General features: G+C 42.8%; 1 protein-coding gene across 1 annotated transcript in view; it reads left to right on the top strand.

Annotated features, from left to right (window-relative positions):
• ANO2 (anoctamin 2) overlaps positions 1 to 16,314 on the top strand; it is a 187,613-nt gene that overhangs the window by 31,923 nt on the left and 139,376 nt on the right. Inside the window, exons 5-8 of the mRNA XM_019292734.3 lie at positions 3,562 to 3,713; positions 4,848 to 4,902; positions 5,431 to 5,479; positions 14,852 to 14,907. Coding sequence (XP_019148279.3) covers positions 3,562 to 3,713; positions 4,848 to 4,902; positions 5,431 to 5,479; positions 14,852 to 14,907 — 312 coding nt within the window. The remainder of the gene's footprint in view (positions 1 to 3,561; positions 3,714 to 4,847; positions 4,903 to 5,430; positions 5,480 to 14,851; positions 14,908 to 16,314) is intronic.

The raw sequence follows: 16,314 nt of genomic DNA, 5'->3' as shown, positions 1-16,314 counted from the left end.
AAGTTGTATGACTGAAGGATCAGAATCATCATTAAATGTATAGAAGCCTGTGGAGTTAATTTATATCAAAAATCAGAGAAAATGAACTGTCAGGATTATTTTTTCACATTTCCAAGTCTTTTGAGATGATTTACTGTTCAGCACTATATTAAAGATGGGACTTCCAAAGGGGTTTTTAAAGGCCACAGAGGCAGCTGGCTGATGGACTGCATTCAGGCAGGTGATGACAGAGGTGAGTGCTAGGGAGGGCTTTGAAAGCTGAGAAGGCAGGAGCTGTTTGGATTTTTGTCAAGGAAATTACCTCAAAGGTGAGGTGTAGTATGGGAGATAGTATGAAACTGGTCATTGCCTTAAGACTTCTCCAGAGAGCCTCTCCCCAAAAAAATCTGTTTTGGTGGTATCAGTGACTTAGTGAGTTCAGACCTGCCTGTTGTCACTAAAACTTCAGCTCACTCTCTTCTTCTCTGTCTGTTTTCAGCAGAGTTGCTTGTAAATTCTGAGCAGCAGATCCCCCAATCTGTGTTCCTGCAATTATTTAGCTCATTGGTTAACAGCTCCACTGGAGTCAGGGGAACTGCCTTGTGCTTTTATTTAGTGATACTCATCAACTGCACTAATGAACACTGACTTCTTTGCATTGTCATTAGAAATGAAGGACAAATTGATTTTTTTTCTCCCACTGCGTTGTTTGGTCTTTGTTTGTTTGTTTGGGTTTTTTCATCTTGTTTTCACCCACCAAAAGCTTCATTGTGGTTCACATTTCATGCTGTTACAACCTGTCATTATCAGAAGATTGGCCAAATCAATCTTGCATACTGTTACTGTGTTTTCATCCCAGGGGAAAAAAAAAAGGATATTTCCAATCAATCTTTGAAAATGCGTAGGTTTTAGACAGATACAATACCCCTAGAAACTTTCTACCTATTCAACTCCTCTCTTTGATCCATTTCCAAATTATTTTATGCATTTTTAGTGCCTGCTCATTTCTCTCCTCTTCTGCCCTCATGGGGACTTTCCCCTCCAAGTTTTTTGCAAATGCACCAAAGTAAATTTTATACTATTTTAATTGATGACTATTGCCATCATTTTGCCCTGGGTTAAGGTCTGTCCAGGAGCTGATAATCTCTGATGGCATCCTCCTCATTCACAACAGCTCTGCATCCCCTTCTCTCTGATTGGGAGAAAAAATCCTGTGTTATCTCTAAAAATATAAAAATCCTCTGTTATTTCTAGCGGCAGAAATGGCAGCACTACCAGAAAGAAGCTTGACAGGAAAGCTATATTCATGTCCTAGGGTTTGGGTGTTTTTTTTGAAATTAAAGATAGTTGAAAGAGGAATTTCCTTTGAAGGAAACAAAAATCAACTTTGAAAAAACTCAAATCTTGTATTTTGGGGATTTTGCAATATAAAATAAAAAATTCAGCCAGCAACCACTAAAAGGAAAGTTCTGTTTTTGTTCAAAGATACAAAATATTGCTCTCAAGGCACATTAGGTATTTTCTGTGATGCTATTTTTATTTATTCAAGGATCCTATTAAACCATTAAAAAAGAGGCATTTTCAGGGGAAACTATTTATCCACCTCTAAACACAAGTTGATTACAGACTTTTTTTTCCCAAATGTTCAGTTTTAAATCATCTTTCAGAACCCCTGACAGGCTGAGAAAAGGTACCCTCTGAGCCCTTTTAACGATATATAAACTTCTGGATATGATAATGGAGTTATTTTGGTGAGGGAGACTGTGCCAGATTCAAATATGAGTACGGGAAACAAATAGGAACAACTGGGAGTGTTGCTCTGTGCCCAAAGCTGTGATGTCTCTGGCTTTAGTGAGTCTTGGGGGATGAATCCTGTGTCTGGAGTGCTGGCGTAGGGAAGTAAAGGCTGTTCAGGAGGGGTAGGCAGAGATGGAGAGGTGGAAAAATTGTCCTGTATGGGAGGGAAAAGCTGCAGTTGAGGGATTATAAGGTTGGAAGCTTCCGGGTGAGGATTAGGGGGATGGAAAACAAGGCAAGGATGTTGTTTGAGTATTGTATAGGACTGATGAATTATTCCATAGGCAACCAGGAGAAATTTCTTGTCCTTCTGGGAAGTGTCCACTTCCCAGACATTAACTGGGAATACTGCACTGCTGTGACAATCAAGCCTGAGAAATTCCTGAAGGGTGTTGAAGATAATACTTTGCCACAAGGATTCAGTGAGCCAGCTAGGAAAGATGCCCTCCCAGACTGGATACTTGTGAATAGAGGACATGTGGGATATGTGATGGTAGGAGGCTGCCTTGGCTGCAGCAACCACAAAATGGTCGAGTTTAAAATATTCAGTCTAATGAGAACAAAAAGGTCAGCACAGTTGTTGCTCTAGGTTTCAAGAGAGCAAACTCAAAGCCACTCAGGGAGCTATGCAGCTCTGGTCCCTGGGAATCAGCTTTTGAGGGCTCCATGAGTGCTTGGTTGAACAGGGAATTCCTTGTGGAGCTTGAGAAGAAGAAATTGTCCATCTCTAGAAACAAGGCCAGGCCTCACAGGAAGTTTACAAAGCTGTGGTTCACATATTCAGGGAGAAAACATAAAAGGCCAAAACTCATCTAGAGTTGAAACTGGCCAGTGTTGTGCTACACAACTATGAAACTTTTTAAAATATGTTAATAACAAGAGGAGGAGTGAAGAAAATATTGGACCAATACTTGCTGGAGACGGTCACCTGAAGGAGAAATGGAGGCCTTCAATGATTTTTTTGCCTCAGTCTTTAAGATTTATAATCTTGGACTGCCTGGTCCTGAGGCAGAGGACTGCAGCTGTGGGAACAGTTTGTGGCTTTCCATTTGTGGCCACTGAAATTTTAAGGGACCGTCAGTATGCACTGGATGTCCAGAAGTCCCTGGGGCCCTGTGAATTGATCCCAGAGTACTGAAGGAATTAGCAGGACCCCTTTCAGTGCACTACCAAAGGACTTGGTACTCACTGACTGGGAGCTACTCAGGATTATTACAATTTACAAGAGGGAAGAGCCAGGAAAAGACATCCCTATTATTCTAAGCTCAGGACTTGGAATAATTACAGACAAGGTCCTACCAGCTGCAACTGAAGGCATTTGGAGGACAATACATTCCTCAGGCACAGACAATAGGGTTTCACAAAGGGAAAATTCTGGAAAACTAATTATATCTCCTTCTACTATAAGGTTCCCTGCCTAGTGGATGAGGGGAAGGCATTCGATGTAAGTTTTTTCCCCTGGATTTTAGTAAAGATTTTAATATTATCCCTCAGAGCATCCTTCTGGACAGGTGGTTTAACTGTGACATGAGGAGGTACCTGGAGCTCTGGATGAAGATCCAGTTGTTTTCTTTTTTCTGGAAGTGGCTTGTGAAGGACAGGAACTTTTTGGAACTGCAACCCATATGGATTCAGGTGCTTACAGTTATATGGGAATATGTCTTCAGAGAAGACACTTAATTACAGGTTTAAACATATGTGTACAGCAAATTCTTCTTTTCTTTCTTTCTTCCTTTTAGTGTAATTTTGGAAGGGACATGCTAATGTACAGTTTTATTTCCTCAGATGTATGAAATCACAGAAGAAAAGGGAATACTCAAAACAATAAATGAAATATGGTGCAAATTGACTGAACCTCTGCAACCCCAGGTGCCACAACAAGAAAATACCAAGATGAAAACCTTGTCCTACCCATTTTCCAGAGAGAAAATGTATTTGTGAGTACTTTAAAATGTGATGGACAAGAAAGAAAGCTGGAATATATCATTTTGGTGTTATTTCTTTTACCCATATTTCAGTCAAAATTCAGAAATTCATCAAGCATGTCTGGAAATCCTGAGGAAATATCCAAAGCTGTCAGATTTTCAGGGGACTAATAGAAATCTAAGTTGCAGAGGCTTTCTGCCAGTGCTCTACTTACTGCTGCTGGATAAGGCACTGGAAGCAGTGCATCAAATAAAATATCCATGTGTTCATCTTGAAATGTAGAAGTCTTCCCACCAAATTCCTGATTATTTGGTTAAGGATATTACTGCCTGTTTTGAAAAAAGCAAGAGTTAGCAGAAATACAGCAGTACTTTCCATCTTGATAGATTTATTGTAGCAATTAAAACTCAGCTAATAATACGCAGATAAGGAATTCTTGACACCTGCCCTTTCACTCAGAATAATATTTCTGGGCCCAGTTTGACGTTAAACACTCTTTTTTCCCTCCTGGGTGTCTCCTTGTATTTATGTCTGATAAATAAAATCCAGTAATAAATACAGTGACCCACCATATCATTGATTGCCCTCTGACAATTTTAATTAATTCTGAATACAAGTCAAATTGATGGAGGGGAATAAACTGGGAAGCTAATTTCACATATGATGATTTTGAGTTTTAAGGGAAGGCATAATTCCAGTGGAATGGTTATTTGAACTCAAGTGAAATGCTGACTGTTTAGTGGCCAGGAAGAGAGTAATGAACATCTGCATCAGGCTGCTTGAAATCTAATAACATAACCTCAGCATGTTATAGAGCTGAGGGGATGTTATAACTAAAATATTAAAAGTCATCTTCTGTAAACAATAGAGAGGTTCTTCTTGCCCAAAAGGCATTTCATATTAGCTAATAATTTTGCATTTTTACGCCCACCATCAGTGCAATCCTGGTAGAACTCTGAATGACTGGGTCTTAAACAGCACATTTTATTATGCTGTACTTGGTCATCTATATGTCCTTTAAACATCTGTTTTTCTGATTAGCTGTGGTTTCTAAGTGAATTCCAAATTAGAATCTTATATCTTGTCTTACTTGTTGCTTCCATGTCTTAAAACAGAGCTGATTTTCTTTTTCCTCAATGTTTTAGGTATAACATCAAAGACAAAGACACCTTTTTTGACAATGCAACCCGCAGCCGAATAGTAAGTTAATAAGAATAACATATCATTGTCTTCTTGTGCTGAATGGGATTTGCTAGTGGGGTTTAGGATGGGATTTGTAGGGAGCGTTTCAGTTTCAACTTTACTAATTCCATCAATTTATGCATTTGTGTGTTCTTGCAGAACACTAATTCCTGACATATGTGTATGTAAGGAATTCCTTTCTGGAGCTCCTGGTGGTTCAGGAGTGGGAAATGCTCTGTAGGGAAACTACTGACTCCTCTCCGTTGTTCAAAGCTGTTTTCAGCCCTGTTCCTAAGCTTTAACTAGGTTTCCTTCCATATAGTCCTTATATTTCTAATATTTCTATAAGGATGTGACACGGCAGGATTTAGCCTACAAATGTTAGGGCAGATAATCCTCTAATAAAATCTGCTAAATGATTTAAACATCTGAACAAACCAGCAGTGCAGAAGCCACCTATTTTAAAGGTTTGTTTTATTGCTAATTCCATGATGAAATTCATGCTAAAAGAGGATTTGTGTGTTATCCCATTGTTCTTCTTTGCAGGTGAGGGAAATTTTGAAACGCACATCTACAAAGGCCAGAAACAGCATGGGTAAGGTGGAGAGAAGAGAATTAGAGGTTTTCTTTTGAAAGGAATTGTTTAGGTACCTCACAGAATACTGATTTTTCTCGCAGGACACAAAATATGCTGGCACATTTCCCCCCCCCCCAAAAAAAAAAAAAAAAATTAGAGATTGAAATAAATGTTTTTTCTGAGGCATAAAATCAGAATTTCTGGTCCATGGTTTGGATCATAATAGGAGCTGGCTTTTCATTTCTACAGGTGCAGCATCTGGCATGTAACTCACATTTCATGAATTGTTATAAAATTGGATTTGATTACTGTATGATCTGCTTTGGAAAATTCAGATGTCAACTGCAATATGCTGTATTATTTCTTTCAGGAGCATATTTTTCTTACCATTTCAATTGAATAATGCACCTTTCCAGGTTATTTTTATTGCTTCAGCTTTAAAAATTACCTCCCTGAGCTGCCTAGTGAAATATATGACTTAAATAAGACTATTTTGAAGATTCTTTTGGGATAATGCTGAAATCTTTGGAGCTTGAGGTTCAGAATTTATTTAATTTTCTTGAGGTTCAGAATTTACACAGGTGTACTTATTCTCTTTTCTCTACTCTTTTCTCTCACCCTTGTGCGATCATAGCACACTTCTCCCTAGTGGAAAAGAAGTGATGGTGCTCCCTGCCATATTTTCTGGAAATCTTTTGTAAGCTTGACCACCTATGGACAGATCACATTGTCCAAGGGTAACATTCCTGGCAAATAATGAGCTGCAGCAAGATTCTGTACAGTCCTGGTGTGATTTTGTGCAGGGAAGCTGCAATAAAACATGTGTTTGGTGCAGGAAAATAGATTAATTTTGTTTTCCCTGAAGAGGAGATATATATATATATATATTTGAAATTACATGAAAAGCATAACAAAATGAAAGCCACAAAAAATGCTTTCTCTTTTGCAACCAAAAGCACTTGCCTTTTCCCAGTACAAACTTTTAAATTTATGACTGCCTCACTGATTCTTTAAAAAAAAAATGGAACTGTGCTTTTAAAAATATCAGGCATTCTCAGTTTCTAGAACATCATTTGGTAGGTGTCTGCTTTTTGAGCTGTTTCCTCTGTGTTGTTCTCTGTTTTGATCTGCTCAAAAGGCTCCACTGGGGCAATGGAGGGGAATGCTGCCTTATTTTTCTGGATTGCTGGGAACCCTTCTGGAGACTTTGGGATTTGTTGGGGAGAAAACTTGAGAGAAGCTCAAGGACAGAGTAGGAAGGGAAAGAGCACTCTGGCAATGCAGATATTTGCCTCTTAGGGTTTTCTTTAATTTAATAGCTTGTTCTGGTTTATAGTGGAATAAAAGCCATCATTAGAGATCAAAGGACTAGTAATAATTTTTCAGGAATTTTTTTCAGCTCTAAGGTGAAAATACAGCCTGATGCACTTCAAGCTTAGGTCGGCTCAAGAACTCACTTGACAGGAAGTAACTATTGTAGCATTCCCATCCTTTCCATCTTTCTGGTCCGTAGCCAGAACATGACTGTGCATCGTGTTTGACATAAATTTAGTTATCTCTTTGGTCTCCTGAGATCCTCCCCCAAAAGACCTCTGTTTCATATGTGTACTAGTTTGAAAACAAACCAGTGGGAGGCACTAAGTCAGAATAACAATTTAATGGAAATTAAAGAAAAGGGGAAAAAAAAAAGGTAAAAGAAAACACTGTCAAACTGACAGAGTCAAGGTACAACCTGACACCCCGTTAGGCAGGGTGGTGGTAGCAGTCTGGTAGAAATGGTGGCTGCAGTCCTCTGAAGCAGTGATCCTGTAGTAAAACAGTCTGCTCTTCCTCAGGAAGTCCAATGGTGGCTGTGTAGCTCCTGTCCTCTGGAAATCCAGTGGGAAGCCGGTGTCTCTGGTGTTCAGCCTCAGATTATATCCACGATGGGATGCTTGGTTCCTCCCTCTGGGTGGAGCATCTCACAATGGGGTAATGAGTCATGAGGCAAAGTGTTGATTAGGCTCATTAACAGAAGATAGTCCGGAGGGAGTTATCTCTGAGTCAGGCGGCAGGACAATGATGGGCAATTAACAGAAAGATAGTCTGGGGGGAGGAGGCAAGGAAACACTGCCCCACCTGATTTCAACGGCTGATGGGGATGGTAATAGAATACACTGCAACCCAGGACATTATCCACCCCTTATTCTATTACCATCTACATTATCCCAAATCAATACCTTCTTAAACTCTAAAACACACATACATATATATATATATATATACACAGTGAAACCTACACACCGTTCTCACCTAAGATTAGGTCTCCTTGTGGTACACAACGGGTTTCCCCATCTTTCTGCATTACCCACCAAGTGCAACCAGGTCCTTGAGCAAAGACAATCCCACGGATGGGTTTGCCTTTGCCTGAGGTGGGATTAATCCAAACAGTCTTTCCTAAAATACCTCTCAGGTGTACCACAGGGACTCTATCTCCATCCACTGTGTGCAAGGGTTCAGACTCGGCAGGACCAGCTCGATTGATGGACCCTCGGGTATTGACTATCCAGGTGGCCTTTGCTAAGTTCACTTCCCAATTTTTGAAGGTCCCCCCACCAAGTGCCTTTAGGGTAGTTTTAAGTAGTCCATTGCAGCGTTCAACTTTTCCAGCAGCTGGTGCATGATAAGGAATATGATATATCCATTCGATACCGTGTTCTCTGGCCCAGGTGTTGATGAGGCTGTTCTTAAAATGAGTCCCGTTGTCTGACTCGATCCTATCAGGGGTGCCATGTCTCCACAGGACTTGCTTTTCCAGGCCCAGGATGGTGTTCCGGGCTGTAGCATGAGGCACAGGGTAGGTCTCCAGCCATCCAGTGGTTGCTTCAACCATGGTCAACACGTAGTGCTTGCCTTGGCGGGTTTGGGGAAGGGTGATGTAGTCAACTTGCCAGGCTTCACCATACCTGTACTTTGACCATCGTCCACCATACCACAGAGGCTTCACCCGCTTGGCCTGTTTGATTGCAGCACAGGTCTCACAACTGTGGATGACCTGTGAGATGCTGTCCATGGAAAGGTCCACCCCTCGGTCACGGGCCCATCGGTATGTTGCATCTCTCCCCTGATGACCAGAGGCATCATGGGCCCAACGAGCTAGGAATAATTCTCCCTTGTGCTGCCAGTCCAGATCCACCTGTGATACTTTCACCTTGGCAGCTCGGTCCACCTGCTCGTTGTTGCGATGCTCTTCATTAGCCCGACTCTTGGGTACGTGCGCATCCACGTGTCGAACCTTCACGGTCAGCTTCTCTACTCGGGCAGCGATGTCCTGCCAAATCTCAGCGGCCCAGATGGGTTTCCCTCTGCGCTGCCAGTTGGCCTTTCTCCAGCGATCCAGCCATCCCCACAGAGCATTAGCTACCATCCATGAGTCGGTGTAGAGATAGAGCCTCGGCCACTTCTCTCGTTCAGCAATATCCAAAGCCAGCTGGACGGCTTTAAGCTCTGCAACCTGACTCGATCCACCTTGTCCCTCGGTAGCTTGTGCAACTCGTCGTGTGGGGCTCCATACTGCAGCTTTCCACTTTCGATTAGCGCCTACAATTCGGCAGGAACCATCAGTGAAGAGGGCATAACGTCTTTCAGTCTCCGGTAGCTCATTATATGGTGGGGCTTCCTCAGCACGAGTCACTTGCTCTTCCTCTTCTTCAGAGGATAATCCAAAAGTCTCACCTTCAGGCCAGTTTGTTATAATTTCTAGAATCCCAGGGCGATTCGGGTTTCCAATACGGGCACGCTGTGTGATGAGGGCGATCCACTTGCTCCATGTGGTGTCGGTGGCATGATGCGTGGAAGGAACCTTTCCCTTGAACATCCAACCCAGCACCGGTAGTCGGGGTGCCAGAAGCAACTGTGCTTCAGTGCCAATTACCTCTGAGGCAGCTTGGACTCCTTCATAGGCTGCCAAGATTTCCTTCTCTGTGGGAGTGTAGTTGGCTTCAGACCCTCTGTAGCTTCGGCTCCAGAATCCCAGTGGTCGGCCACGAGTCTCACCAGGCACCTTCTGCCAGAGGCTCCAGGACAGACCATTGTTCCCGGCTGCAGAGTAGAGCACATTCTTCACCTCTGGTCCTGTCCTGACTGGGCCAAGGGCTACCGCATGAGCGATTTCCTGCTTGATCTGGGCAAAGGCTTGCTGCTGTTCGGGGCCCCAGTGGAAATCATTCTTCTTGCGGGTAACCAGGTAGAGAGGGCTCACGATCTGGCTGTACTCGGGAATGTGCATCCTCCAGAAACCTATGGCGCCTAGGAAAGCTTGTGTTTCCTTCTTGCTGGTCGGTGGAGACATCGCAGTGATCTTATTGATGACCTCGGTGGGAATCTGACGTCGTCCATCTTGCCACTTTACTCCCAGGAACTGGATCTCTTGGGCAGGTCCCTTGACTTTGCTCCTTTTGATGGCAAAGCCAGCTTCCAGGAGAATCTGGATGATTTTCTCTCCTTTCTCAAACACTTCCTTTGCTGTGTTTCCCCACACGATGATGTCATCGATGTATTGCAGATGTTCTGGAGCCTCACCCTTTTCCAATGCAGTCTGGATCAGTCCGTGGCAAATGGTGGGACTGTGCTTCCACCCCTGGGGCAGTCGGTTCCAGGTGTATTGCACACCCTTCCAGGTAAAAGCAAACTGGGGCCTGCATTCTGCTGCCAAAGGAATGGAGAAGAAGGCATTGGCAATGTCAATAGTGGCGTACCACTTCGCTGCTTTGGACTCCAGCTCGTACTGAAGTTCCAACATGTCCGGTACAGCGGCGCTCAATGGTGGCGTGACCTCATTCAGGCCACGGTAGTCCACCGTCAGCCTCCATTCTCCACTGGACTTACGCACTGGCCATATAGGGCTGTTGAAAGGTGAATGGGCCTTGCTGACCACCCCTTGGCTCTCCAGTTTGCGAATCATCTCATGGATGGGAACCACAGAGTCTCTGTCGGTGCGGTATTGCCGGCGGTGCACTGTTGCTGTGGCGATTGGCACCTGTTGTTCTGCAACTCTTAGCAGTCCCACGGCAGAGGGGTCATCTGAGAGGCCAGGCAATGTACTCAGTTGTCTGATATCTTCTGTCTCCACAGCAGCTATCCCAAAAGCCCAACGATGTCCTTTTGGGTCCTTGAAATATCCATTTCTGAGATAGTCTATGCCGAGAATGCACGGGGCCTCCGGGCCAGTCACGATGGGGTGTTTCTGCCACTCGTTCCCAGTTAAACTCACTTCAGCTTCCAGTACAGTCAGCTGCTGGGATCCTCCTGTCACCCCAGAAATAGAAATGGGTTCTGCTCCCACATACCTTGATGGCATCAGAGTACATTGAGCACCGGTGTCAACCAAAGCCGTGTATCTTTGTGGGTCAGATGTGCCAGGCCATCGGACCCACACAGTCCAAAAGACCCGATTCTCCCTTTCCTCTACCTGGCTAGAGGCAGGGCCCCTCTATTCCTGGTCATGTTGCACGTTGCTCCCTTCCGGTGAATACGTTCCTGAGGTCCCTTCAAGAGGATCGGTCATATTATCATTCCGGTACCGTCTGGAGTTCTGTGTGCGGGAGACCGGAGCGGCGTTGACTCTAGATGCACTTCTTGTGGTAGTTGTCCCTCTTTTTAGTTCACGTACCCGAGCTGCTAAGGAGGAGGTGGGTTTTCCATCCCACTTACTCATGTCTTCTCCATGTTCCTGAAGGAAAAACCAGAGGTTACCTCGTGGGGTGTATCCTCTCTCCCTGGTTGGGGGTCGCCGGCTCCTAATGGCAGAGACTCTTGTTGGTTCTGGCAGGATGTGGTAAATCTCTTCCTTAAGTTCCTTTCTCAATTTCTGATGGCCTTCTTCAATCAAGCTCCGGACTTGCTCAGCCAAAAGACTTGTTTCCACGGATGAGACATGGGTGCGAAACGGGGCTGTGACGGTGTCCTCGTAAATCCTCAGTTTGTTCACCAAGACGCCCACCCTGTCCTCGCCTTCCCTCCATTGCAGCGTTGCCAGGTAACGGGAGTATATCTCTGGTCCAAGGCGTGCGAACCTCAACCACATCTGTGACGTGCACTGGACACCATCTGGGCTCTTAGGAAATCTCTCATCTTCTGAGAAAATGATCTCCAGCACAGCCAATTCCCTCAGGCACCGGATACCTTGTTCCATTGTGCTCCATTTTCCTTGGTGCACCTGGAGGTCTTCTTTACAAAGGTACCTGTCCCTTACACTTGCAAGCAGTCGCCGCCAGAGGCTGAGGGTTTCTTGGGTTCTCCCGATCCCCTGGTCAATGACCACATCCCGGGACAGAGATCCCAGTTGCCTGGCCTCACTTCCGTCCAGAATGGTGTCATTGGCTGCAGCGTCCCAGATGCGGAGCAGCCAGGTCAGGATAGACTCGTTCGTCTGGCGGGTGAATTCCCTCCGCAGGTCTCGCAGCTCACCCAGGGATAGCGACCGAGTGATGATCTCTGGCTCTGCCTCTTCTGCTGGGTGCGAAGGTCCTGCTGCATCCTCGTCAGTCACTATGCGGACTGATTTGCTTTTTGATTTCTTCTTCTGCACGGGGGCAACTGCAATCGGTTTAGGCTGTTCTGGTTCAGTGATGGTTTGCATGGGGACGCTGACAGTGCTTTTGGTTCCCTTCTCCTCTGTGTCAGTCTGCGTAGACATGGACGCTGTTGTTTTACATTTGGTTCCTTTCTCCTCTGTGACAGTCTGTGTAGAGATCGACACTGTTGCTTTTTGTTTGGTTCCTTTCTCCTCTGTGTCAGTCTGCGTAGAGATGGATGCGGTTGCTTTGCTCTTGGTTCCTTTCTCCTCTGTGACGGTCTGCGTAGAAATGGATGCAGTTGCTTTGCTCTTGGTTCCTTTCTCCTCTGTGACGGTCTGCGTAGAAATGGATGCGGTTGCTTTGCTTTTGGCTCCTTTCTGTGTGACAGTCTGTGTAGACATGGTATTTGCTGCTTTGCTCCTTTTTACCTCCTCCTCAAGCAGACGTTGCACCACACTAAGTAGCGTTTTGTTTCTAAGCATGGTGTACACAATGCAGGCCATAGAGAAGAGAAGAGAACTGACAAGAAGATTATACTATCCTTAACATCCAGAGGGAACTCAATTTTTTCAAAAACTGCTGTGCCTGGCCTGAAAGGCTGGAAGAAACCACTCTCTACTCCTCCCACCAGGGGCTGGGTGCGATTGTTGAGGAGATCCCAGACATAGGAGCCCAGACTAGAACAGCCAAACAAAACTGAGTATATATTCCGAATGGTGTTCATCGCCTCGCAGGTTATTATGCTATAAGCATAATAAACCAATAAAGCAATTGTCATACCATTCCCTGGTTTTAACAGGAGTAATACTACAGGCAGGTAGTTCCCCATGTGAGGAAAAATACAGAAAGCAAGATACAGTACCCATATAGACAAGCTGAGCACATGGTGAATAGGTTTCTGTTAATACAAAATTGTAATTCTGACTTTCTCTCAGAGCAGCCCCTTGGGTGCCAAATTATGTGCTAGTTTGAAAACAAACCAGTGAGAGGCACTAAGTCAGAATAACAATTTAATGGAAATTAAAGAAAAGGGGAAAAAAAAAAGGTAAAAGAAAACACTGTCAAACTGACAGAGTCAAGGTACAACCTGACACCCTGTTAGGCAGGGTGGTGGTAGCAGTCTGGTAGAAATGGTGGCTGCAGTCTTCTGAAGCAGTGATCCTGTAGTAAAACAGTCTGCTCTTCCTCAGGAAGTCCAATGGTGGCTGTGTAGCTCCTGTCCTCTGGAAATCCAGTGGGAAGCCGGTGTCTCTGGTGTTCAGCCTCAGATTATATCCACGATGGGATGCTTGGTTCCTCCCTCTGGGTGGAGCATCTCACAATGGGGTAATGAGTCATGAGGCAAAGTGTTGATTAGGCTCATTAACAGAAGATAGTCCGGAGGGAGTTATCTCTGAGTCAGGCGGCAGGACAATGATGGGCAATTAACAGAAAGATAGTCTGGGGGGAGGAGGCAAGGAAACACTGCCCCACCTGATTTCAACGGCTGATGGGGATGGTAATAGAATACACTGCAACCCAGGACAATATGTCACTAAGGCTTTCCCATCTCATTTTAAAACCACTCATCAGGAAATGTTTAAGGATTCTTTTAAACATCATTTTGTTATTTTTTTTTATACAGGACTTCATTGTTTACTTTGCACAAGAGGCAGGACAGTGCTGTTGGAAGTGCTTAGAGAAGTCTTTGGTTTTCATAAACATGCTTTATAGTATCATAAGATGAAAATAACAACACTTCAAACACACTTGCTTATGGATTTTTTTACATCTTTGTAAGGCTGAATCTGATTCTACTCCTATGGTATTATACAAGGAAACCTTATTTACTTCTAGCATAACTCTGAACCACTGCAAACTTCCAAACATTGAATGCTTTCAGGAGCAGGCTTGACATTATCCAAGCATAATTTCCTGATTCTGTTAATGCATGTAGTTGTACATGTCTTTGTATCAAGGGAGAGTTTTATTGCTACTGCCTGTCTAGCATCTCTGATCAGAAGGTTTTCACCAAATACTTCAGAACAATGTGTAATTTGACAATGAAATGTTTTCATTGCTAAAGACATGATAGCTGGTTACTTTTTTCCTGGGCATTGAAAGCAAAGAGGCCTGGAATCAATTTTTATATACATATTATGTTACTAATTATCATAAATTACCCATCTTTGGTTGCCTTTTTTATGGAACAATGGTTTTCGCCTGCAGAGACTGAGGATGGAATTGCTGTAAGAGTTGCAGGTCTTGAGAGCCAGTAGGGATCTTATGTCTGTCTATAGGTGCTGCAGTCACTTGCTGGGATTCCCTTGCTAAACTCCCTGGCAGTGTCCAAGGCCAGGCTGGATGGGGCTCTGAGCAAGCTGGGATAGTGGAAGGTGTCCCTGCCCATGGCAGGGGGACAGGAACTGGCTGATCTTTAAGGTCCCTTCCAACCCAAACCATTCTATGATTTCATAACCACAAACTTCAGTGGAAGTTTTTGGGGGGTTGTTTTTAATTGTTGGCCAGTAGGACTTCATGGTTCTGACCTTGTAAAAATTCAAGAAGACTTCCAGATGCTTTGCTCCTCAGTCATGTGGCTCTTTGCTGTCAGGGGTGAACAAGTGGTCAAAAGAGTCTTTGTACTGTGCTGTTCACTGAAGAAAGAGCACTTTATGGAAATGAGTTTCTCTGAAAAATGTTTTCCACAGTCAGGGACTCCTATGTTGTTCTATTCTTTGAATATTGTCATTATACAGTGCTCTCCCCTTTGGAATGTCATGAAATGAAAGCTGTAATAATGTTTTCTCTTCAATTATGGCTGTTGACCACCTGAATTTTTCTTTTTCTTTAGGCATTGGCACATTAATAGCAAACAATGTTTATGATGCAGCCTACCCACTTCACGATGTACGTATGTCCTATTAAAAATCCAGTTCTCTGCTAGTGTCACTCAGGAGACATCAATTCATAGACACAAATATTTGCTGTCTATGACAATGAAAATATTTTCTAAGTGTGATTCTAATATGAAAACTCTTCTATAAGTACATTTCAAGTTGTGACCTAAAAGTAAAATCAACAATGTAGGAGCAGCTGACCAAACTTTGATTTAGTTTTATCTGCTTGTATGTCAGTTATTAAATTATTTTCTTTCTCCAGGGTGAATATGAAGGCCAAGATGATGACATGAAATGAAAGAAAGGTAAAATACATTGCAAAATTTATTTCATATTATATTTAATGTAACAAATGATGTTTTAAATCTCATTGTAAAGCATTAGCCATTATACAAGCAATTAGATGTTTTTAGAAATGCATACATTTTTTGAATTACATATTTCCCTCTATTTCTGCATATAAAAATGTTTTTGCAGTATTTTTAGAAAGTCTTCTTATGAAGTATGTCAGTAAATTTAATTTGATATTCACATCTTGAAATGCTTCCAGTTTCCCTCTGCATACATAGACAAGATTGTCAACCTGTCAGGAAGCAAAAATTGTTAAATAAGTCATATAATAATTTTCTTTTTGCAACCAAATTCTACTAGAGAGCAGTGGTTACTAAAATAAACATAGTTGTACTTCTCATTTGATTGTGCATTCAATTAAATTGCATGCAGTTTCTGAAAATCTGCTTCCAATTATTTTGTAAATAAAGTTTCTAGCTATCAAAAGACATTCAAAAATAGATCAATACTCAACAGAAACAGTGTGAATTCAAACTGTGTTTTATATATATATATATATGCTTAATTTTAGAAATGGGAAAGGAACGTTTAATTTCTGTAATCTATTAAGATCATTTCCATATTGTTCTCTAATGTTTGCTCATTTTATTTTCCTTGATATGCTAACAATAGGATGGGAAGTGCAGAGGGAAAATAGTAGGGAGAAAAGGGGATGAGGGAAGACCGAAGAAAAAGGGGAATGTTTCGATACCTCCAATATTTGCATACTATGAAGACTGAATTAATGCAAACTGGGGTCATACAAATAAATCTGATTTCTCCAATGCTGAATTAGTAAAGTTTGAAATCATAATCTTTGTAGTTTCTTGGTAAATAATGTTGCCATTCAGCCACTAGATGTCTTCATGTGCCACATACAATTTAAATTAGAGTATGAACCTGGGTAAGCAAAACAAAGTTAGAAAACAGACTATAAAAGAAGCTTTTTTATTTGTGTCTGTTACTTTGAACTTTTTTGTTCATGAAGGAATTGTCTGCTCTGGACTTTCAGAATTTTCTCTGAGTGGCAGCTCCACAGATTAGTGACTTGGAAAGCAAAAATTTTAGAGAAAAAGACCAAATGAAC

Source organism: Corvus cornix, chromosome 1A, assembly GCF_000738735.6.
Source record: "Corvus cornix cornix isolate S_Up_H32 chromosome 1A, ASM73873v5, whole genome shotgun sequence".
Classification (NCBI taxonomy): domain Eukaryota; kingdom Metazoa; phylum Chordata; class Aves; order Passeriformes; family Corvidae; genus Corvus; species Corvus cornix.
Note: the sequence above shows the minus strand (reverse complement) of the source record. Positions and strands in the feature narration are given on the sequence as shown.